Source organism: Prionailurus viverrinus, chromosome F2 (genome assembly GCF_022837055.1).
Source record: "Prionailurus viverrinus isolate Anna chromosome F2, UM_Priviv_1.0, whole genome shotgun sequence".
Lineage (NCBI taxonomy): Eukaryota > Metazoa > Chordata > Mammalia > Carnivora > Felidae > Prionailurus > Prionailurus viverrinus.
Window position 1 is genome coordinate 27,462,836 of NC_062578.1, and position 25,956 is coordinate 27,488,791.

Below are 25,956 nucleotides of genomic sequence, written 5' to 3' on the forward strand. Positions count from 1 at the left end.
TGAGAAAATAGCATATAAGGAAAGGACTGAAGGAGGTAAGGATACAGACACAAGACTCATAAGAAAGAATAATTTAGGTAAAGGTAATAGCCAGTCCAAACGCTCTAAGATGGAAACAAACTCATAGCAAGAGAGGGAGTGGTCAGTGGTAGTTCACCATGGATGCAAGGCAATAAGGTACACACTGTCTGCAGAAAAATTGAAAACTATAAAAAAGCTGATAAAATGTTTATGATCACCATGCACAAGCAAGTGTAAACAATATCAGTGATAAAATGTTTCTCCCTGATAAAAAATATTTTTTTAATCTAAGTTCTAAACAGTTGCTGTTGTTTCTATTGAGCTAGGTAGACTGGTGCCACTAGCCCATCTTTGGTATGCCACCTTGTGGGAGCATACTAGGAAGGGACAGCAGGAGGAAAGTGCGTCTGGTTCAGAATGAATGAGAACAGGAGTAGTAGATGAGGGGTCAATGAGCAGTGGAAAGGCTAGAATATGTAGCTTTGTAAACTCTTTTTGGTCTTGGGCTTTTACCCTACATGAGATGAAAAGTCATTGAATGGGTTGCAGCAGAGGATTTTCGAAATATTACTTATGTTACAACACACTGATCACAATGTTGACAATATACTATGGACAGAAGAGAGACAACAGTTGTGGCAGAGAAAACAAAAATAGATGGTGATTTTTCTGACTGTCTCCTAGTCACTCCGTTGGTGAAGAACAAATACGCCACCCTAAATAGTGTGAAATGGCCGAATGACACTGACCCTAGATGATGAGATTGGTGGCAGTTTATTACTCAAGCATACTGATGGCCTCGGAAAGGAGGATACCACGCACCATACAGGGACACACAAGAACAGTTGGGAATACATTGGGGCGGTAGAAAGCAGGCATTATAGTTACAAGAGGCTTGTATGTCCCCTCGGTTACATCTTGAGAATGTGATTGATTTGCTTGAATAATTTTGCAGGCTGGTAGGGAAGTAAGGATGCAATCCAGGTGGGGTGCAGCTGGCCTGGTTGATAAGGGAACAATGAGACAAGTTCCCACTGAGTATGGAGCACATCCAGCAAAAGTGGAGGAACTCACAGTTAAGACTTTGGGGCTCTGTGACGCTCAAGATTTCAAGGAAGCACATGATACTTCAGTCTTGGAGTGGAGTGATAGCCTGGGATAGATGTGGAGGTGGTAAAATTAGTGAGAAGTGAATGGATGCTGAATGTATTTTGAAGGTAGAGCCAACAAGAATTGTAGAGGAATTATGTGTAGAACTTGAAAAAGAGGAGTCAAGAATGACAGTAAGTTGGCTGACTATAGCAAATGGAAAGATAGAGCGTCAATTACTGAAATGAAAAAAAAAAACTAGTGGTAGCAGGTTATGGTATATCCATACACTTGAATGTTATGTAGTTTTAACAAACATAAACTCTTTATGTACTCATATGTTAATATCTCAACATATAGTAAATGAAAAGGCAAGGAACATGGTATCCAATATAATATTTAGGATTTGTGTTTTTTAAGGGAGACAAAAATACATATTTGTGTTAGTTTGTACATGAATTTAAAAATATGTAATTTGTAGGAAATAAAATTAAGTAATTGCTGGAAGCCGAGCTATCCCAGACTGAATGGCAAGGCCCCGGCTGTGGACGGACTGGTGATTGCAAGGTGGCCCACCAACAGTGAAGCTTCTTGTACTCCCGCTTTTAGGTAATTTGGCCATAAAACTACCTGGCGTATTGTCTGCTGGGGAATTGGCCTCGACAGGCCCTCTGGGAAAAGAACCATTAGGAAAGAAAATAAGGTTCTGCAAGAAATTGTGCGGCCTTACATTAGCCCTTGCCATCCCCTATGGAGACTCCTCTACTTACAGGAAGGATGGCCTCATACCTTTGCCAGCAAAGAGGGCCCGTAAAGGAGAGACATATGGATCTGAAAGCCTCACTCCAGCAACTAAGGAGTGTATCTCTGGGCACAGGTGACTTCAACCCCTAGGCCCACCTGGCCCCCCAGAGGCATTCCAGACAATGACTGAACCTAGTCGGTTAAGGTACAGAATGGTTCATTGGTTCCTAGATGCATTGTCTCTCTGAGAATGTATGAGGCATGGGTTTCTAAGGCTTTTTCGGCCCTTTCCTGGCACCTTGGACCAAGGCAAACACATTGTTCTTCTGGCCTCATGTGGTTAGGAGGTCATGTCCCTGTAAATGTTCCACTTGAGGTATTGAGAAATGGAGGGCCTTTCATGAGAACAGCAAAGTAAGTGCTTTATAGATTATAGATAAATGCAGATGCATAATGGAATAATGTAAGAAATTATTCAATAATCAAAGGGTATGCGGGAACATTACGAGAAAATCGTCATGTTATTTCTTAAAGGTTGATTACACATAGGAATATTTTTTAAATTAGGAAACATTAGAAAAACATAGATGATGTATGTTACAAGGAAATCACTAGCATATATAATGTCACATTTGCTACAATAAATTGGCCAGATCAACGCACTGATGTTGTCTGTGTCCATTTTTATTTATTTTTTTTACTTCAGTTTTTTATTTTAGTTTTGTTTTATTTTCATCGATGCCGTCCATCCTTCGGGAACCCCTGGACCTGCTGGAGCTGGACTCCAGCAAGTAACCACAAGAGTTACCTCATGGAGGGAGAGGACAGAAACTAATTGGGTGGATATTGGGAGCAAAAAACAAATCTATTTACTATATTTTTATAATTCTGATGTTTGTATAATGTGAATACATTTTTTATAAAAACAAATGCTTTAAAAGATATAGACAAAAATTCTGTTTTAAAAACGAGTATAGCTGAACATACCATATATAGTATCTCCATATACTACTCTGTCTGGAAGAAATAAGGAGAAGGAGAAGGAGGAGGCAGGGGAGGAGGAAGAGGAAGAGGAGTAAGAACGAGAGAGGAAGGAGAAGAAGAGCAACAAAACAGAAACATACTAAAACTCAGACTAAGGAAAAAGGACTGAAATTAATTGCTAAATTATAAATATGGCAACCCATTACCACCTATTGCTATAATTTGGAGAATTCCCACTAACATGACTGATAAAATCAGACTTAAAAGTAAAATTACTGCCTCATACATGTTTTGTCCTGAAAGACAATCATCCTAAGAAAAAATAAGCCTTGTATTATATGAGGCACCAGTAAATGTTTAACAAACCATTTTGGGGTAGGAATTGTAGCTCTGTGGCTCTGATTTTAATATTTGCCATTTTTGTTGATGTAAATATTTACATTGTGGCTTATTTCAGGCTAATAACATGACCTTATTCCTTCTCTCTCTTCCTTTGTTTATACAGATACAAGTTTCAGACATTTATCATTTTCTTTCTTTCTTTAAAAGAAATTTCTTTAAAAGTTCTTTTAACATTTCTTGCAAGGCAGATCCATTGGCCACAAATTCCCCACATTTTTGTCTCAGAAAGTTATTATTTTCCCTTTACTTTTATAGGATAATTTTTCTGGATACAGAATTTTAGGTTGGTGTTTTTTTCTTTCAACACTCAATATTCTATTCTACTCTGTTCTTGTTTGCATGGTTTCGGAAATAACGTCCAATGTGGTTCCTACATTAATCCTTCCACAGATTAGGTGTTTCCTCTGTTGGGTCTTTTAAGATTTTCCTTGTCCTTAATTTTATGCAGTGTGAATATGATATTCCTAGGTGTAAATTTTTCTGTATTTACTCTTGCTGTTCTGAGTTTCCTTGATCTGTGGTTTGGTGTCTATCATTAATGTTGAGAAATTCTCAGTCATTATTGCTTGAAACATCCCTTCCATTTCTTTCTTTCTTTGCCATTTGGTATTCCCATCACATATATTTTATACCTTTTATAATTGTCTCACAGTTCTTGGATATTCTGTTCTTTTTCATTCTTCTTTCTCTTTGCATTTAAATAGTAGTTGTGCTATAGTCCGTTGTGAAGCCTTTGGTTTTCAAAACAACCACAGGGTTAAGGAAAAATGGGAATGAGATTAGAGCAAGTTAAAGCCCCACTAACCTTGCTGTTCTTGTTAAGATTCAACCATTTTTCTTTGATTATAATTTCCTGGATTATTGCAAAATTGGCGTTAATTTCTAGAATTCTAAAAATATTGATTTTGACAGTTTTTGTCAGTGCTGTCTATTTCTGTAGAGAAGCAGATATTTGGAGGCCCTTAACTCTGCTGTTCCAGAAGTCAAGCTGTCCCTGCATGTTCTTCATTGTCTTTTTTTTTTATAGCAGTTATCAGTTAAATGTTTGGCAAGATCTCATCAGAAGTGAAATTACTGATCATTTGTTCATTGTCACTAATCAATTCCAATTAGAGCTGTCAACTTCCAATTAGGATTTAAGCTACAGGAAAAGGTGCACTGTCTTGTTTACTCTTCCATCTATGAAGAATTATAAAGGATCTAAGATTTTACCCTATCTGCCATTTAATGTACTTCATGGAGGTTGGCAGAAGACACAAGGTTCCTGGCTCAGACATTCGACTCTATTAATCACTGCACAAGAAGAAGCATAAACTCATGTACACATCAATTCCCATTGCCTCTCAAATTCCACAGGAACGATGCAGTGTGGCCCCAGGAGATAATGAGTTTTGTATTACAGATGAGGCACATCTAGATTAAAAAATTAAATCTTTAATAATGGGCTACAAGCAAACCTGCCCTTTGCCCTGGAGGGAATCGTTATCTTTAAGATTAACAAAACTTTCCTTTGTTCTGGATGGAGGCACGCACTATCTATCTTTGAAGGCTTTTTGCTATATAAACATTTTTGAAAAGACAGTCTAGAACAAAATATGTTATTACCTCTGCTTGTAAGATATCCAGAAACAGAAGAAACCTATGGAGAATTATCTCTCAATATCATGCCAAGCCTAAAATAGTCTCTGACACATTGTAAACATGCAATAAATATTTGTTTAATAAAACCTCCAAGAATTTCTATTTTCATCAATATATTCTATTTCCACAAATAAGGAAAACTGTATATTTTTTAAATTTTGGATATCAAGTCTTGAAAAGGAACTTAGTCAGTTTGGACTGCTATACCAAAGTGCCATAGACTCGGTGGTTTCTAAACAACAGAAATTTATTTCTCACTGTTCTGGAACTAGAAGTCCAAGATCATGGTGTCAGAATGGCAGGGTTCTTGATGAGAGCCCTCTACTGGGTTGTAGACTGCCAACTTCTTTCTGTGTCCTTTCATGGCAGAAAGAGACCTAGGTAGCTCTCTGGCCTCTTATAAGGGCACTAATCCTATTCATGAGGGCTCCATCTCTATGGCCTAATTAGCTCACAAAGGCCCCACTTCCAAATACATTTGGGTATTAGATTTCAACATACAAATGGGGGAGGCAGATACAAACATTTAGTCCATCACCAAAACCTACGAATAAAAACTTGTGTGCAAATTTGCTATAATAGAGTGGCAAATGGAAATTATAAAACTTTTGGTTTTTCACATTTATGCACAGAAATGACAAATGAACATTTACCTGTTGATCTCTTGAAGGAGCTCAGTTTTCTCTCCTATTCCTTTCTTGCTTCACTCTGAAAAGGAAGAACTGCTATGTTTGATCCAGGCAAGAACATCTAGTTAAACCATGCAGCCAACGTCTTAATATGGCTGTCTTTTGCAATTCCCAAATCCTAGAAAGGTAGAGAGGTAAAGAATCCTGGAATTCTTTGTGGGAAAATATTGATGCATCTCTTTCTCCCTCTTTCATCTTCTCCTCCTCCCTTCTCTCTCTCCCTCTGACCTCTCTTTTTCCTACTCTCTTTTTCCCTACCCACATGTACATATATGTGTGCACACACACACATACACACACACATACATAAACACACGTTGTTCTTTCAGTGTGCTTTTCTCATTTCTAGGAACATGTTCCTCAACTTGAAAAGAGTAGTATTCAATATTAAGTTTTGGCCTTGGAGTAGAAGTAGACAGAGTGGACCTTTTGGCTGGATTTTTTTTTAGGCCTTTTATACCAAAAGCCTCTAGGCACCGGAGGTCCATATACAAGTCTAGTTCTATTCACTGGCATTCTTTCCTGAGACTTTGAGCCATACTCTTACATTAAGTGTAAAATCTCCTTTGGCCTTGCTTTGTCTTTTGGAAGGCATAGCTAGTTAAGAACAGAAGCTAATTTTCAGGGGCCCCAATTCTGTGCAATACCCAGCACACACTAATTTCTTTTCAAGTAGAACAACTATAGAACAGATTGCATCTCAGTTGTTTTATATTCTACCTCATGATTTTAAAACAAATAGAAAATGCCATAAACCTTATTTGCATAATTTAGTCACATACCAAACATTTATGGTATCCTTTTTCTATATCTGCATAGTTTCATCTTCACAAATATCATGCCACTTTCAGTTACAAATTACTTTATATGTATGTATTATACTGCCTTTCCTTGGTATGTTTAAAATTCATATAATCTTGGTTGTTTATTTTGTTTTGTCATTGAAATGGATTCATTTTGTGTTATTCTGAGAAATATACTTAATCTGTGGACCATTTATATGTCTCCAATATAGCTAGCTACTCTAATGTTTGGAACAGTTTGTCTCACTTGGTAGTTTTATTTTTTTCTCATAAATGTTTAAAGTACTTTATTTAACTCATTGGGATTTCTTCCTTTCGCTTGTGAATGGATTTCCTAGCTGAGTAATATACTTGGGGTAAATTCTAACCTCACAGCTGACAATATTATTTCTTCAAAATTGCACATATTTTCCATATTTCACACAAACCAATTATTTATCATATATATTTATATGTTTATAATTAATTTTAAAGTAGTGGCGTCTTGTCTTAAAAGTCCTCAAAATATCAAAATAAATACTCATTGTAGTATACCATAATATGTCTCATATTTTTAGTTTTATTCCTCCTGCCTTTGACCTTTTATTCAACTATAAATACATCTCAAACTCCTTAAACAAATCTTGAACAGTAAGAAATTATTAATGATAAAATAAATAATTAAAAAGCAAATTAAAAATGAGATTTTGCTACTCTTCTGTGGAAGGTTTTTTTTTTCAGTTCTTCCAGAGAAAATTAAAATATTCTAACAAATGCATGCTTGCCTCTACTTAGAAAAGCATTTTTTTCAAAGCATGTAATAGAATGCTGTTCAATAATTCTGAATTGAATTTCTGATCTTAATATCTCACTCTATCCCAGCTCCCAGATAATAATGGCCCTCAAAAATATTAAAAAATCAATTGTTTATTAGCCATACTAGATTCTTTACTGCAGGTACTTTATATCATTTTTTGTAATTTTTACATGAGTTTTATATTATAATTATTCTCATTTTTCAGATGAAGAAATCAAGAATATGACACTTGTGGTAGATAAACCAAAACTTAAACTCAAGTCTTTCAGTTTCCAAATATATCAATATACCAGGCCACAAATTTCTGTGTATTTCAACTTGGGCCAGAGTCAAAAGGACACTTGAACAATTGTTTTTAGATGTCTAAGTTTTGTCTTGTTGTTGAAAATATGTACATATACTTCCTGTTCTGTTCAAATTCAATTGTCTTTTTCACTTTTAAAAGTTACCAAAGATAGCAAAGGTGAAAAACAATGAAAAATGTACATTACTTTTAAATTTTCCTTAAATAAAAATATTATTTGTAGCTTGCAAAGAATTTTCACAGATATTGTGCCTTCTTAGTATTCACGGAGTACTGGCATTCGCTTTGTCTCAACCTTCTGTTGCATTTCATCCACAATTAAAATCACGATGAAATTGTGGTAGGGCCCACTCCTGTGTCTCTTTCCATCTTAGCCCAAACCAGTAAGCACTGCAGTTTCTTTTCAAAATGTGTTATTAGGTGAGAGATATAATTTGACTTTTCAGATCAAAAGACATACTAAAAAGAGTCAATCTGTGGAGTGTTTTACTGAGCATACAAACCCTTGGAGTTTTCCTGCCACTTGCTTTGTGTCTTTCTACACATTTCCTTGTATTTCAAATTTTCTTCCTAGATCTTTTATAGTTTATAATCTGTCCCAGGAGCAAGTTTAAATGACAGGCCTCATGGAATATTTTTTAAGATCTAAAGAGGGGAAGGAGGAATACTTTCCAAAGGAAAAAAAAAAAGTATTTACTCGGAAAGAGAAATTCTCTAAAGGACATATCCCCCACGCAAACTTCTATTTTTTTTTACTATTCCTTCAGCACCACTGCGTAGACTTACCAGGCCACATTAAGTGGTGAAAGGAGACTTCGGGAAAAAGCAAAGGAGCAGAGCAGGATGATCTTAAGATGGAGAAGAGAAAGAAGAAACTACATAAAAGCAGTATGACATTCCTGTTAAGTATGAAAAGAGACCCCAACCCAGTAGATATAATACAGATGTTAACAATGGGGACCTTAGGTGGGTCAGCCCTCGGGCACCAAACCCTCTAGTAAAGAAAAAATGTTCAAAGAGAAGAGAATCCTTTCTTCTGAGGAAAGATTTCTTTAAAAAAAAGAAAAAATGCACACTCCCTGGAATAAAATATGATTGAAAATGTGATGATCTGATTAAGCCTCCAAGTATACTATAAGTCTATAAAGTTTCCTAAAATGTTGAGTTTATTCTAATTATCACCCAAGTGATAGTTCTTTTATCTTTTAACAAAATACATATTTATTGAGTACCTATAACACTGATAAAGACATTGTTCATAAGGAGTTTACAATGTAGTAGGAAAAATAAACTACAAAATATAAATCTCATGGATAATCGACAGCCAGGTTTTAAGAGAATATACAGAAAGAGAATTTAACCTCAAATGAAAGTCATGAAAAGACAGAGATTCAATGTTTATTTTGAAACTTAAATGATGAAGATGCATTAGCCAATGATTAAATGGTTAAAAAATCATCCAAATTGATGACATAGCCTGGAGAAAGCTCAGGGGTAAGAGAGGTCATTTAAAAACTCAAGACTATAGAGTATTGTTGAAAATGTATGGGAGAAGGAAATGGTAGAGATAGAGGCACTGGATGAGGGTGGAGTAGATGGGATCACAGTGCTTGAGGCCTTTTTCCCAAAATTAAAGAAAAAATTTCAAAGGGTTTAGGCAGTTGAGTGAAATTTAAGTTGTAATGAAGAGAATGAATAATAGAGAAATGGTACTGGAGTCAGGGAGAAAGTGAATGGAGCTGTTACATCTGAGGAAAAAAATGTGAAGGGTATGACAATGGACACAGAGAAGAGTGGACAAATATATATATGGCATAATTATGACAGGTCTTGGGGATTGTTTCAGGAGGAGTTTAGGGGAGGGGAGAAGGGTGAAGAATGACTCTCATGTTTTTGTTTGGTCAATTGGAGTCCAAATGATGCCATTTACTAAAATAGGACACACAGGGGGAAATAACTGGTTTCAGGCTAAATATGATAATTCTAATTTATTTTTTAGGTTGTCTTTGAGATTCATGGGGAAATCCAACAGGCGATATTCAGTAGGCAATTTTATGCTTGGATCTAGAGTGCAGAAGAAAAAGAAAACTTTGAATGAAGATATACATTTGGCAATAGCATGTAGGTAACAATTCAGTCTTTGAGAGAAAAAGAAGATATGTTTTTATGTTTACTACAAATTCCTACTGCTTCTCTCTCTATGTAGCATTTAACATACTCGATTATTATTCTCTTCTTGCCCATCACTTATATCTGATATTACCTCTAATGGCAGGAATAATGTCTTATTCATTTTTGTGCCACCACAATTTAGTACCATATCTGGAACATATTAGACTTCAAGAAATAGTTGTTAAATAGGTAGGTGAATAAGTGATTCATTGAATGAGTGAATGAAAAAAAAAAACTTCAACTCGAACTCCAAACTTTTTTGAAATTCCAAAAGTTAGGCACATATAGGATCTGAATTACCAGGCATCTTTTCCTAATCTCCATTTATGGTATCCATGATACCTCCATGTTCCTGGCAGAACATAAACTATGGTTCCTACATCTAGCTGCATACTAGATGTAGATACTGGAGTATCCCATTTAATATACATATTCCTGGATATCTCCTCATTCCTGCTGAATCAGAATCTATGAGGATTAAATTTAACAAGTTATTCAGATGATTCTTACGCAATGAGTCTAAAATTGGTCCATCTATTGAAATGACCAACATTTTGAGAACCAATCATTCTGGTTCTCAAAATTAGAGAAGACATCTTGATTAGCCCCATTATGTCAAAGAAAGAATATGAACAGGTACTTCAAGGATACAAACTTCATGATTAGAATTTGTGTTTTAAGTAGAAAAAAGTTAAGGCAAAACTTTCCAAAATAAAATGGATCACACATTCTCACCAGATGGACTTACTTAGGAAAAAGAAACGTTAAAGAATTGTAACAGTGTCTAACCTGGAAAACAAAATACAGAAATTTTCACCAGTAAGCCATATGTTTAGTACAACTCTGATTTAGTGTTTGTTAAGCCTTACACAAAAGTAACCCATTTTGTAGGAAAACACCTATCTTTCTTCACAGGAAATGCTAGACCACTTTATACTTTTATTCCAACCTACCTTTTGCACTTTATTTTTGACCCTTTAACAACTTGCACTCTACACTCTAATTAAAAAAAAAATCTCCTTTGCAATCCCTTAAACATGCTGTGCTTGTTCTCACATCCAGGATGTTCCTTCTGCCTTATGTCCTTGACCTTTTCTCCACTTGGGTAATTCCCAACATTCAAAGCCCAATTCAAGGATTTTTTCATTGTTGATACCTTCTTCCATATCCTCAAGTAGGGTTATTTGGTTCCAATTCTATTTTTGCAAAGTTACATTCTTATGATTTATTTAATAGCGTATCTCCATTAGATTTGTAATGAGTTGTTTATGTATCCCTCATATTGTCTTTTGATTCTTCTGGTCTTTATTTTGTCTTTTGCTTCTGGACCATAAAAACAGTGCTTGCCACATAGTAGCTGCTCAAAAATGTTGGCTAATCCAATAAAGATACCTTCCAGCTCCAATATTTTGTGAATCTTTCATTTAAAATGACTTCAGATTATCCTTTCTTTTCTAATTTAATTTCTACAGCATATGCTGTAGTGGCCTAAAGTGGCCTAAAGTTAGTGTTTTCACTGGATCTCATGTATACAGTCACTACCCTTATAATTTTTTCTGGTATAAAATTGCTGGGAATGTTCTTAAAAAAAAATCAACCCCTCACCTCTTGGAAAACTTCCAGAAGCTCTTCATTGCTATTGCATCAGGTTCAATCTTTACTACTTTATTTTTCAAATACCCTCTTTTTTACTTAATCTATTTACAGCTGCCTTTTCCACTTTGGGCTTCATCTTCAATTGTATTCATATCATTATCTGCACTTAACCTATAGAACCAGGCATATTCCAGTGTCTTATGCTAGTTTCCTCACTAGAGGTCAAAGAGGCAAGGTCTATCATGATCAAATGTCAAGTGGATAGATAGATGACAGAACTTGGTTTCGTGGCACTGGGAAAATTATACTTGGGACAAAGTAATTCTGAGAACTGAAGGGATCAGCCTAGGCAGCTTTGTTTACTGCAGACTCAAATCAATGCCTTGTCTTTACCTGAGCTCTGATTACATTTAGAAAAAATACTATTAATAGAAGTGAAGGGGCAGGGCCACTATCTGAGATGTGTCTGGGTCCTTTGGACAGCACCTGGGGGAGTGGTAAGCTTTGGTCAATGTTTGTTGATTGATGACTCGATGGATCTAGTTAAGCCTCACCATCAGAAGTCCAGATTTTTTAACAAGCTTCTCAAAGCTTTCATTCCCAAAGAAACTAAAGAAAACCAGATGACAATAATTTCAAATTGTAAAATGTTCTGGTCGTCAAATTTAAACAGGAATATCCTGTGCAACAGAGAGGCTGGCTGGTGCCAATTTCACATTTTGTTCTTTGGTGTCTGGACAAAGCCTGCTCTGCCAGTGAGCTGACAGGTCGAGAGCACTCCAGGTTCCAAAGGCACAAGAGAACATTCTACTTTTCATAATGTTCCCGAATTACATAGGGAAAGGACTATATTCACAATGAAAAGAATTATGATTAAGCATCAATAGAAAGACTCTTTCATTTTCTGGGTTCCCACTTTAGAGTTTGGTATAGTCAACACTCCTTATAACATAGATCATGTATTGAAACGAGAAAACTATCACCTAATATGGCCAGAGAGATTAAGGGAGTTGGCCCGGCTGATCACAGGAGACACCTTTAATTCAAAACCTAAAACATGGGCATAGTGACTGTGATCAAGGAGCTTTACAGCACATAAGGGATTCAAAAAGCATATTAATCCACCTCCAGCAACACTACCAATTTAAAAGAATGATTAACCTTTTCTCCCACTTGATTCAAGCTGGCATATGTATTATACCACTCTAAATGCTAGCAGACTCTATGCTTATGGCTTCCATTAGGTAGCATTTAGTATCCATGAAAACTTTCTTCAAGCAGTAATTACTTTTGAGACCATAAACATTTCAGATGGGAAAAGAAAAAAGAAAAGAGGCACATGTAAAGAGAACTAGGAAAAAATAAGAAAATACACCAAAGTATAAGCATGTTGATTTAAAAGGTAATTTAAAGATGATTTAAATGATACTAGATGAACATTTGCTCTGTTTATGCTTTAAATAAAGTACTCTGTTCTACTTGTAGGTGTTGTTTATTACCTAATGTATGTTAAAAGCCTTTTGAAAGAGAGATTTATTCATTCTGGTATTCCAAGCACCTAGCTGGATAAACAGCACAAGCAAAGGGAGGTCATGGAGTGTAATGGGCCCTGCAAAGGCTCTGGAATCCATCCCTTATGATCTTTGAGACTCAGTCTCCTCCTCTATGTAATGTCATAAAACTGACTGTAGATAGTACTCTGGAAACACAGAAGTCTTAAAAAGTAAGTATTCAATACTACTTTTAAACATCTTTTAGTAAAACAAATGCATTTCATTTGCAATGAGGCTTTCTTGTAAATTCTACACTTCCAGAAAATAATACATTTAGTGAACAATATATTTGTTTGCTTCCCTGTCTTTACTGACAATATTCAGGTGGGGCTAGTTTTTTTTTTAATTTTTTAATGTTTATTTATTTTTGAGGGAGAGAGAGACAGAGCATGAGTGGGGGAGGAGCAGAGAGGGAGGGAGACACAGAATCCGAAGCAGGCTCCAGGCTCTGAGCTGTCGGCACAGAGCCCGACCTGGGGCTATGAGATCCTGGGGCTATGAACCCACGAGCTATGAGATCATGACCTGAGCCAAAGCCGGATGTTCAACCAACTGAGCTACCCAGGTGCCCTAAGTGGGGTTAGTTTTATCTCAAGCAGTTACCTCCATGTGATTTGCATTTTAGACCTTCCTAAAAGATTTATTTTGCTCTTCTTTTCCATCCATGCCATTCTACATAAGATGCTGTGATACACTGTTCAAGTGCAAAGGTTGCTGGAAAAACAGGAATCAAACTGACCATCATTGCCAGTTCTAGAATGAATATATCAGAGAGGCTAAATGATAAGTGATGAAGACAGAGTTGGAACCCGCATTGCACTTCAGAAATCAGAAATCTAGCTACTCCACGCTGCTTCACTGGAACTCAGATCAAGGTTGAGAATGGAGAGGAGGCTCCTGATCAGAAGGGGAATATAAATGAAGGATAGCATTTAATTGTTTACTAATTAGCAAAAGAATGGCCATGATAATTTTACAGAACAAAATACAAGATTGTGCTCAAATGAAATCCCTGAGTAACACAGCGACAAAATGGAATCTTCTTGAGCTACCGCTCTCCTAAACCACACCATACCATTCTTCCCATGTAGCCTGGAGAGTCAAAAGACAAAGCGGATACTAATCTGCATCATACCACCATCAGATGCAGATCTAGTGTTAATGATGTTTTATTTCTTAGACTGAACTTTCCCCAAAGAGGATGAGCTCCTTCCTCAAGCCACATCATTATGAAATTATCAAGAAGCCAAGGATGATGCTATTAATTACTCTAAGTGCATGAAAGTTTTCTGAAAAAAAGAAGTGGCAATCAGAAAGAAAGGTGCCAGGGAGTGGGGCCTGGGTGGCTCAGTCAGTTAAGCCACCCAGTCTTGATTTCTGCTCAAGTCACGATCTGGAGGTCACCTGGCAATGGGCTTTGTGCTGACCATGCAGAGCCTGCTTGGGATTCTCTGTCCCTCCCCCATTCCTGCAGGGGCACATGTAAAAACTTAACATCTTATGATAGTGTTTGTTGTAGCTGATTCTCTGATCTCATAAGCATGTATTAACTTCATGTATTAAAGTTGGGACTGAATCCTGCCATTAGAAAATGCTCCTTGATAGATGGCATTGAAAGCCTCCTACTTTTTTTTTTAACCTTCTTTTAATGTAAACACTGCATATGTTATTAAAAGATCAATAAAAACATTGGTATTGACTATGAAATTATTCTCCTAGTAGTGGAATTGAGAATACAACTTCTATCTTATTATATTTCTACAAAAAGAGGAGATTCTTTTCCACACAGATTCTCATCAATGTTAACTCTGGAGAGAAACATTTGTACCTGTCTCATGGCTTAGTGGTGACAGATTTACACTTTTTCATTTGACTCTATTGTGGAAAATGGGGCACACTTTACCGTCCTGTGGTAGAAAAAGAGAAAAATATCCCTATTAACACTGTACCTTAACTAGCTCATTTAATAGGCTTCAGGCATTCTAACCGGTAGCAATTAAAAAAATAACTTTAAATTGTATACATTAATTCCAGTAGGATGAAAAGCTGAGATATGTTAACCTTGATTTTATTATTTGGGCAAATACGGAGTTAGACTACTCCCTGTCAAACCAGATACCAATCTCTTACAGAGAATAAATGTTAACTAAGAAAAACAGTAAGCATATTTTATTAAGGCTATTTGTTTCTTTCCTGAGCACTTTGGCTACACAAGCTCTACCTACAGTTTCCTAAGTGACCATTAGTGCTTTCTAAGAATGCCAGTGCAGCTCTGTCCAATTAGTGGGGCACAGAGACCAGTCAGATGCTGATGCATTTCACAAAGGAGGTGGTGGTGAGAGGCAAATGCAATTAGGGAATATTATCGCTGTCTTTTGTGCTTTACAAAACAGTATTTTCTCATGACTCCTCTAACTCTTCCTTGACTAAATGGCTTAATATGTGTAAGTTTGATAATTTCTAATAGAGAAAACTAAAAATGCCTTGGAAAAAGGTAAAACCACTTCAACACAGAAAGAGCTCCCTGTTCCAGGTAAAAAGGATCCTGAGTTACCAGGGAATATCTAACTCATGAAATAACTGATGAATATAGATGCTTCCAAAATTTTCCCAAGTTCTCACTACCTAAGCTATAAGTAACTTTTATACTTATTCCATAAGATTATGGTGAATAAAAAATTTCAGTTAGATGCTAAAACGCTTTAACACTTGTTTACCTTTCTGCTTATAGCCTTCCTTGTCCAAAAATTGCTGTGGAATATCTGGTAAAGCTGATAGGAAACCCCAGAAGTCAGCAATTTGCTGTGTAAGACTTAATGTGGCCAACACTGTTAGCTTTCATCAGGAGCAATACTGGTGGCCTGAGCCAGGGGGTGTGATCATCAGGTTCACCAAAGATAATGTGAATGAGGATCAAAGAGAAGTCAAACATGGACCTCTATGCACTAGGAAGAAATGGCCTAAGTCAGCTCTTGTTATTGAAGAAAATAACCCATTAGGAATCAGTGAGAATCTTACCTTAAGTTTTAGGGGAGGAATGATATTATTTAAGCTATGATGAAATGTGATTCTTAATACCTGTTAATTGTACTGGGTACATAATATTACACTTTGTGAAATATTTTACATAGGAAATTGTTTTCTATTGCATTTCTGTGGGATAGCAGATAAAGGTGAGATCAATATTTCTTTGAGAAAAATAAGGTAACAAATTTATGAAGAGTAAGTCATAATTTATTCTAAAAATGAGAAAAATAAGGTAACAAATTTATGAAGAGTAAGTCATAATTTATTCTAAAAATTAGCAGAGTCAAAGAGCATGAAAATTGAAGAGAAAAAAGAGTGATGGGCCTCCCTGATGTGCTATTGTGACCTTTATTCTGGTGTCAGAAAATAGTTATAGAACTACTTTAATCTCAGTGGATTTTACAAACATACCAGAAGCTTCTTCAGGCTTTGGCAAGCTTTGATTATTGCCTCTTACTCCCACCTACACCACTCTCCCACTTACATGTATTTTTTTTTTATCATCTGCCTTCAGAATGGTTTCCTTTATATAATTATTGTAGTAGGTTGTTAGACTATTGGTCCCAATGCATTATGTCTCACTATTTCCTTACCCTGTGTAGTTCCTTCCCACACTGACCTGGGCTTGCTCATGTGACTTGCTTTTGACCAGTAGCATATCAAGAGCTGGAAAGTACTTGTGCATCAAGATTCTCCTTATGGAAACCTGCCATGTGAAAAAGGCTGGCCAGCGTAATGGAGACACTTGCCCAAGCCAACAGCCAGCACCAGTGATCAGACATGTGAAAGCAACCATCTCAGCCAAGTAACCAGATGATGTCAACTTTATGAGTGACCTCAGATGAAAGCAACATAGATCCAACCAAGGGATCCAGCCCACATTGCTGATCCATAATTGTGAGGAGATGAAATGATTGCTGTTTAAACCATAAGCATTTTAGGATTGGTTCATTGCATAGCAATAGCTACAACTATATTCACTATTAGATTATCATCTTATTTTATACTACATTTCTCTTCAAATGTTTCCATATTCTAGAAAAAGAGATAACAACTGATAGAGCCTTAACACTTTTCCTCTCCCCACCCCCAGATACATATATGTAATGATATATACAGCTGACTCTTGAACAATGTGAGATTAGGAATGTCAACCCCCTGCACAGTTTAAAATCCATTTATAACTTTTGACTCCAAAAAACTTAACCAATAATAGTCTAGTATTGAGCAGATGTCTTACCAATAGCATAAAGAGTCAACATATATTTTTTATGTTTTATATATATATTTTTTATATATATATTTATATTTATATATATAAAATATACTGTCTTCTTACAATAAAGTAAGCTAGAGAAAAGAAAATGTTAAGAAAATCATAAGAGAAAATATATTTATAGTATTGTACCATATTGAAAAAAATCAATGTAAAAGTGGACCTCCACAGTTCAAACCTATGTTGTTCAAAGACCCACTGAGCATGTGTGTGTGTAGATATACCTATACCCTTTAAAAATAATATTATTTCATAAAATCAACTTTTACTTTATCACAAAATTATTTTTTTCAGTTACCTTAAGAAGTAATGCAGAATTGCACTAAGTTTGCAAGGGTTTGAAGGCTCTAAAAATGTTTTACTCCTTGGATTCAGGTCTTAGTGTGCTTTAAGTGGGCACTCATCTTTGCAATATGATTCAAGGAAATTTCAGCCTAGAGAGTCTTATAACATTTTACCTAAGAAAAATAATACATTAATCCACTTTCAGCCAGTAAACCTGTGCTTCTCTTTATTTTCTAAATTCCTTAACAGTGAAGAAAACAGCGTAGAGTTTAAGACTGCCATGTTTAGGAGGAGGGCGGTACAGAAAGAGGGCCCCAAACTTCAACATTATCCAATCACTCAGTATACTACGGTGGGGGGAGGGGGGGTCTATGTGGAACATGAAGCCTGGAAAAGGATACAGATACAATATAATTATGATCAGGATAATGACTCCTATAATTTTGTTTTAAAAACGAATGGCAGAGGTCTCTGGGGAAATGACAGCAGCTACAGAGAAGGTTTTTATCTCTGAATATCCTACCCCTTCCCTAAAGACACACACTAACAAGAAAAGAAAAAGCATCTGGTAAAGCAAGCCCAAAAACTCACAGACAACATCTATGATATGGTGCCCACATGAACTGCAACTTACAACCAGGTAGGAACAAATCCACAGGAGCAAAAAGACCCACATATGGTATCTAAAAGAAGAAAGAAGTTGAAGGAAGAGAAAGCTGATTTTATATTTAGAAGAGCCAGAGATTCCTATGATTGCCATCACAAACTCACAGAGAACAGCAGCAGAAACTAGCAGTAGACCTTGCAGCCTCCAATTTGCAAATGTGTGCAAGAACGTTGAGATATTCTGAGGCTACAGATGTGTTCTGGAGCCTGTGAAACCTTGACACACATCAAACCAACCACCCTTCTAGAACAAATCCCCAGGCTCAACAGGGCAGAAAAGAAGAGAACCTGAAAAATCAAAGTTGGAGGGCTGAGGAGGAAAATTTTAGAATTTTTTTGAATCATGTCATGAAAATAACAGAAGACAGTGAGCACTGGAATTGTGAAGCTAGAAAATATATTCTGACCTATACTTCTCTCCTAAAATGGAAATTTATTTCATTTTAAAATGAGGAAAAGAAAAATATTCCAGTAAAATCCCACAGAAAGTTAGTAGGAAATAAAAAGGAAAATAAAGATAAGAAAGTCTCAGCAGACCCTGAGAGGCTGACAGAAAGACCCACAAAATAAAATGTGTTGCCTAGTGTTTTTTAAAAAGTAAAAGAAATTTAAAAAGTGATAGAAACTATTTATTTAAAAAAAAACATAAAAAGACAATTACAAGATGAAATGAAGCGTTTGGAGAATAGGAAGATCTGAAAAAGTGAAAGAATTCAATAAAATGTTTAAAAAATCATTTCTTGAATGAAGATTAAACTAGAAGGAACACAACTTTGAATAAATACAATGGATAACGTCTCCTTGGAGAAATGGCTTATTTCAGAACCAGCACAGGAGAACAAGTTGTTCCTATTACATCTTGTCATACCAGAGAGTAGGGAAGACTATCAAAGACTACTGGGATGTGTCAAAATGACTCAGGAGTCAATCTGAATATGGTCGGGCACAATCTGTGCACTGATAATTACAATAGCATCATTGAAAACAACAACAAGGAAATAAAATACCTAACTGATCATCTTTGAAATATCCTCTGGAGTCTTTTTTTTTTCTTTTTTTTTTGGCAAAATTGGTAAATAAAATAAAAGAAACATTTATTCTGCCTTTTCAAATTAAACTGTGACTCAGGGCAACCAAATAGTTGATGAAATGAATATTACAGCTAAAAATGAATAATAATAATATAATTAGTAAAGGGGCACCTGATTGACTCAGTCAGTGAGGGGTCCAAGTCTTGGTTTCCTTTCAGGTCATGATTTCCTGGTTCAAGAGATAGAGCCCCGAATCAGGCTCCTCACTGAATATGCAGGCCCTGCTTGTGGTTCTCCCTCTCCCTCTCTCTCTCCCTCTCTCCATTTCTCCCCTGCTTGTTCTCTCTCTCTCTCTCCCTCTCCCTCTCTCTCTCGCTCTCTCCATTTCTCCCCTGCTTGTTCCCTCTCACTCTCTCTCTCTCTCTCCCCGTCTCCCCCCCAAAAATAAATATATTAATTAAAAAATAATAACATAATTAGCAGAACATCACCACTTGGTACCCATAATAAATTAATGGGTCTAGGCATTAATAATTGATGGTTGCAACATCACAATAAGACAAGCAGACACTTTATAACTCATTTTGGAATTAATGAACATCACCTATGAAGTAGACCTACCAAAAAATCAAACCTGAATTTTTTCAATGCTCTAGATCTATCTACCAATTGACAGTAAACACATGGGTCAAAGAACATGATAAATGTATAGGCATGAATGGTATACAATGGACACAATGCAGACAGTTGAGAACCATGCAGGATGAATGCTTTTGATTCAATGCCAGACAAATAAATTCAAGAAAATATGAACAAATGAAGTTCTCTTAAACTTATAACTTAAAATAAATTGTAAAAAATAAAATAATTAAAGAAAAAAGAAAGAAAAATTGTGTCTGGATCATTAATAAAAGAAATAATGGTCATTAAAATTAAAAAACATATATATTTATAGGACAATCAAGGAAATGTGAACTGACCGGTTATTTGTTAATATTAAGGAATTATTGTTAATTGGGGGGTATGTAATGATGACTTTATACTTGGGTTTGAAAGGGGCAGTTATTACATTTTAGAAATAGATATATTAAAATTTTTACTGAGAAAAGAAAATCTAGAATTTGCTTCAAAATTGCTGGGAATTATGATGGTGGTAGTAAGGGGCGGCATAGAGAAAACAGCCAGCAATTGATATTTGATGAGATTAATGGTGAGGGTTTCCATTTGTTTCTTCCTACTTATGTAGATGTTTGAAATTCTCTGTACTAAATTTTTCATAAATGCAGATGGATTAAATGTGTTCTCCTGAGCTTTCAAGAGGAAGAAAACTATTCTTAAATCAGGAGCCTTCTTCCCTGACCAAGAATTCTAATCATAATTCTGCCTTACCTGTCCAAGTCCAGAACTCTGGCACTCAGGTTGCTCTGAGGTCTTTGGTGATAAAATCTACAAAAGTAATTTTTAAAAAAAGGTTTCAGTCTTAGCTAGAAGACAACAAAGTCTGATAACCAGTCAGAGTAAAGGCTGTTCCTAGGTCTGGGTTAGGTTATGTAATACTAGTATATGGCAAAAAAAAAATTCTATTCTTCCAAAAACTAGTTGTTACTATTGTGTATACTTTTGCAGCAGTTTCTTTTTTGAATTTTCAGTGTTAAAGTAAACCTATTATTTAGGTAGATTTGAATTGTCATATACTCAAAGCCTAAAAATAATCAGCTAAAATGACATTAAATCTATTTTGGCCATTGTAGCATATTCTCTAGTCTTGTTTGCTTTGTCTATGCTGTCAGGAAAAGGTGTGAGGAGACCTACAAATCATTATAATGCCAGGATATGAAATGGGTTATTTTAGCTTGCTTCCTCCATACTCAACTCACTCTCAGGAACCTCTGCCCTTAGACTTACTTATTTATTCAATACCTCAGATTATTGCATATGTCACTTCTTCCCAAATAAACCACAGGCTCCTCGAAGGGCAGCTACTAGTATTATAAACACTGAATTCACTTTTGGTCTCCCCATCCTAAACACGAGTGCTTTCAAAATCTGTATTACTTAGTATATGTTTGACTATAAAAAATTATAGAAACAACTTGATTCTATCTAATAATAACTGTCCACTACTACTACTACTATTACTACTAAAATACATGAGATAGAGCACAAACAAGAGAATGAAGATAGGGCTGGATGTCCCAGACTACAAAGTGAATTATCCCATTGGCCAACCTTATTGACTGCAAACTGGTGAACCAGTCACCACTTAAATTCATGATTAAGCAAAGAGTCATAACGAATTTTATTACCAAAATTTATACCTAAAATTTTTTATCTCAACTAACCTGTAGTTTTAATAGGAATAGGTGAGATATACAGTATTCATTCAGATTCCTAAATAATCCATTCCCTATTTTTTCTTATGAAAATCAATTAGGACTATTATAATTTATCAAAACTTCACCAATCCTCCTTTTATTTTCCACAGTTTGGTATCATTACAAAATCAAGACCTTTTGCAGAATTTAACAATTTCAAAATCCCTCATCAATGTTACATCACTAGGACAAACTAAGATCAGAATTAGAAAACCACTGGCTAATGCTGAGAAATCATCTCTCGTGATCCATTCAAGGTGGACTAGCATTGAAAACACACAAGAACAGGGATATGAATTCCAAAGTGGACTAGACGCCATAGTTCATCCTTTTAAAAAAGTTTTTTAACGTTTATTCATTTTTCAGAGATAGTGAGAGGAGGAGGGGCAAAGAGAAAGAGGGAGACACAGAATCTGAAGCAGGCTCCAGGTTCTGAGCTGTCAGCCAGCACAGAGCCCCATGTGGGGCTTGAACCCATGGACCACAAAATCATGACCTAAACTGAATGAAGTCTGACGCTGAAGTGACTGAGCCACCCAGGAACCCCTTAGCTTTTCTCTTTAAAACCATCAGAAATGAACCTGCTACCTGACCTTTGTAATTCTGCAAAGAAACAATAGTTAGATATTTTGTCTCTTTCAGCTTCCTGAGCCCCCTTCTCTAGTTTCAGGAATGATTCCAGATACTACAAGGGGTACAAACAATGGGGTTAAAAGAGCAATTTAGTCTACTGTTGCAGCCAAGTTACACACAGAACAAACAAGTTGGTTCACACATTGTTAGTTTCTTCAAGAACTTTGTTTAGAGGAGTCTCCGTTTAAAGCAAGCAGCCCAGTCAGCACATTGAAATAACTGTGGAAATCAAATTGCATATATATAAGATGTGTCTATTAAAACTTTCATTCAATCTCAGATGCAGAATTTTACTACTTCTTTAGGCTTGGAAAAATATTTTCAGGTAAAAAAGGAGGAGAGGAAATTTTATACTTACCCCATACTTCTTCACCCCCTAGCACCTTCTTTTCCCCCTATTTCATCAGAAAATGATATTCTGTAGGAAAGATTTTTTTAATTAGTAGATAAAACATTTAAGTGTGCTAAATTTCATTATTTATGAAAATTTGTCAAATATAGTTGCCTTTCCAGCACTTTCTAAAAGAAAGCAAAGGTACAGTTTTATTTTCTTAAGACTGAATATTAATTATTATACTATATTGAAACCCAAGCTTGTTTTTAGGAGGCCATTGAGATATTCCAAGCTAGTTATTCCCATACAAAATGGCACTTTTTTCTCCTGTTCTTTCTGCTTGTATTTTTCCTGCTACAATTATATCCTACGCAAGCTGTTACATGTCATTGTTTGATTTCAGGTTCTGAGGTGAGATTGTATATTCTCCCTTCTATAGAATAAAAAGAACTGGTTTCATGATAACCTTTTGCTTTAGATGCCTTCTTTTCCATTTATTCTCACTTCATATCTATAGTAAGATGCCTAAAATAGATGATAGACTTTGTCTTAGTGACATATCAACCAATTATTTGATTTGTTTGACTCATATTCAAACCAGCTACTCCCAAAATACGGCCAGCCTTTCTGCCTGTGGGGTGTAGCCTATCTAGAGCCAGGATCTACTGCTACCATTGGGAAATTTTCTCCATTGTAACAGCACCCAGATTTTGTGTGTTGTTACCTTAGTCACTTGTAGGAATTGACAGAGTTTCTATAATTAATAGTGTTCATTAATGGATGAATGAATGAAGAAGATGAGAGATATATACATGTATCATATATATGAACATTATTCAGTCATAAAAAGAAGGAAATCCTGCCATTTGTGACAACATACATGAAGCTTAAGGGCATTATGCTAAGTGAAATAAGTCAGACAGAGAAAGACAAATACTGTATGACTCACTTATATGTGGAATTTCACTTACGGTAACTCAAGGAATGGAATAGTGGTTGCCAGAGGCTAGGGGTGGAGGAGATGAGATATTCGTCAAAAGGTACAAATGTCTAGTTATAAGAAGAATACGTTCTGGGATTTATTAATTTAAAAAAATTTTAAACATTCATATACTTTTGAAAGACAGAGAGAGACACAGCATGAGTGAGGGATGGGCAGAGAGAGGAGACACAGAATCCAAAGCAGGCTCCAGGCTCTGAGCTGTCAGCACAGACTTGATGCAGGGCTCGAACCCACGAGCCGTGAGATCGTGACCTGAACCAAAGTCAGACACTCAACAACTAAGCCACCCAGGTGCCCCAGTTCCAGGGATTTAATGCACAGCATGGTGACTCTAATTAACAATATTGTACAATTGAAAGTTGCTAAGAGAGATCTTAAATGTTCTCAACATACACACACACACACACACACACACACACACACACACACACACACACATGCACACACAATGTAATTATGTGAGGTGATGGATTTGTTAACTAACTTTATTTGTGGTAATCAATTTTCAGTACATGCATGTATCAAATCATCACACTGCACACCTTAAACTTACTCAGTGTTAAATGTGAATTATATTTCTACAAAACTGGAGGGAAAAGGAGTCAAGTGGAGCAGGATGAAGCTGATGGAGAAAAGCCCCTATCCTGAGAAGTACCAAGGGTGGACAGAGAAATGCGGGCCTGTGCCGGTACTGCTAGGCACACTCTATTCCCATCTGCAGGGAGAGGGTGGGGGCAGCACAGCTGTGATCCCTGTTGTACATGCTGCGTAGCCTCAGGCAGCTTTTCAAAGTTAGATGTTGAAAACTAATAAATGAAATTATAAGAAAGAACGCATAAATGCCTTTACTTATGGTCCTCTTGGCAACTTTTTCCATCTAAATGCTGTTCTCTGCAGTCTCAAATCAGGAAAATTAATATAGAACAGAAGTTTCCAAACTTTTCATCATAAATCTCTCTACCAAAAGAAAAGTTGGAATTTTATGACCTTTAGTAAATAAAACATCTTTTAGATTTTTAATATTTATCATGAGAACATCGAACAGTTACCTACTTTATGCCTGGGAAAAATAAAAACAAGACACAGACTTTAAACACAGACTTTGTTTGAGTATTATTCTTCTTTCGACTTCAGTGAAAGAGTTTTTGGTGTCTGTGTAAGAGAATAAGCAGATGATGACAGAATGCAGGATATCTCTTTCCACATTTTGTGACTACAAGGTTTGAACTAGAATTGCTCAATAACTTTGTACTCTGATTTAAGGGAATATAAATGACCTACTTGTCCTAAAGTATCTGTTATGAGGAAGCCAGAGGTACTCTGCAATTGGCTCAAAATACCATTTATTTATTTAAACTATAAAAGTAGTTTCTATTTAACAAATGAGCACAGATTTTCACCAAAAACCTACCCCACTACATAGCTCAGAGGAAAACTCTGAGGGAAAGAAAAACTATATGGGCAAAATTTCGAGGCTCCATCCCCTGCACATGGGATATTGACAGGCTTGTAAAACTCACAGAGGTAGCTAAGGACCTGGGCATTTACTAAATATATTAGCAAAGGATGGTGGAAAAGTAAGACTTTCCCCAGCCAGGGGATAACTTAAGTAGATGAAATTTGTCTTTTATGTTCTTTTCCTTGTCATATACCAGTACTATTTCTTGTCCAAGGTGTCTTTTGTATCCTCAGTAGACACACACATGCACGTACACATCCATAGATACAGTCCCCAGTCTGTTCTGTTGAAAATCAGCTATACTAAGGAAACTACATAATACCCTATATTTTACAGACTTTGAAAATACTTTTTTTTAAGTAGGCTTCACACCCAGCACAGAGCCCAATGCAGGGCTTGAACTCATGACCCTGAGATCAAGAACCAGAAGCTTAACCAACTGAGCCACTCAGGTACTCCTGAAAATACTTACATTTTAATAGAAAACATTTACCGTCTCAAAACCCTTTCTAACAAGGGAAGTTATTTCTAATACAAGAGGTTGATAGTTGACAGAGAAAATTTGGGGAGCACAGAGACATGTCTGACCCTTCCCCACCTACCATCTTCTACACTCCTAGGAAAAATTCATCAACACACAGGCTGCAATCCTTTCTGCTAAGCTTTACCAACATCACAATTTCATACAGAGTTCCTTAACTCATATTAGGCACTCAGTATGTATCCTATTTGTTGAAGGGGGGAGAAGATATGAAGGATGGAATCACCTGAAACTATATAGTGTACCACATTTAAATCAATATAGATATAAATATTTAAATTTAAGATAAATTTAAATTATGATTTGAAATTACTTGTGGAGTTTTATTTTTAAAAGAATATTTTGGAAAGTCCAACTCCTAATTGAACTCTGTATTTTCAGAGAAGGCATGGTCCAAATGAAGAAAATCTTTAATTACTGTTTTTTATTCCAAAGCAAACAAGTATTCGTATTCTCTTCATGCAATATTATTTGACAAAAGGAGAATCAATATTTCATATTTTTGAACTAACAATCAAGTTATTGACCTCCT

At 35.9% G+C, this 25,956-nt stretch overlaps 1 protein-coding gene across 1 annotated transcript in view; it reads left to right on the forward strand.

Moving 5' to 3' along the window:
* Nucleotides 1–2,592: 2,592 nt before the first annotated feature.
* Nucleotides 2,593–25,956, forward strand: part of LOC125156186 (uncharacterized) — a 100,864-nt gene continuing 77,500 nt past the window's right edge. The window contains 1 exon segment of the mRNA XM_047841963.1: nt 2,593–2,645. Within this exon segment, the coding sequence (XP_047697919.1) occupies nt 2,593–2,645 (53 nt within the window).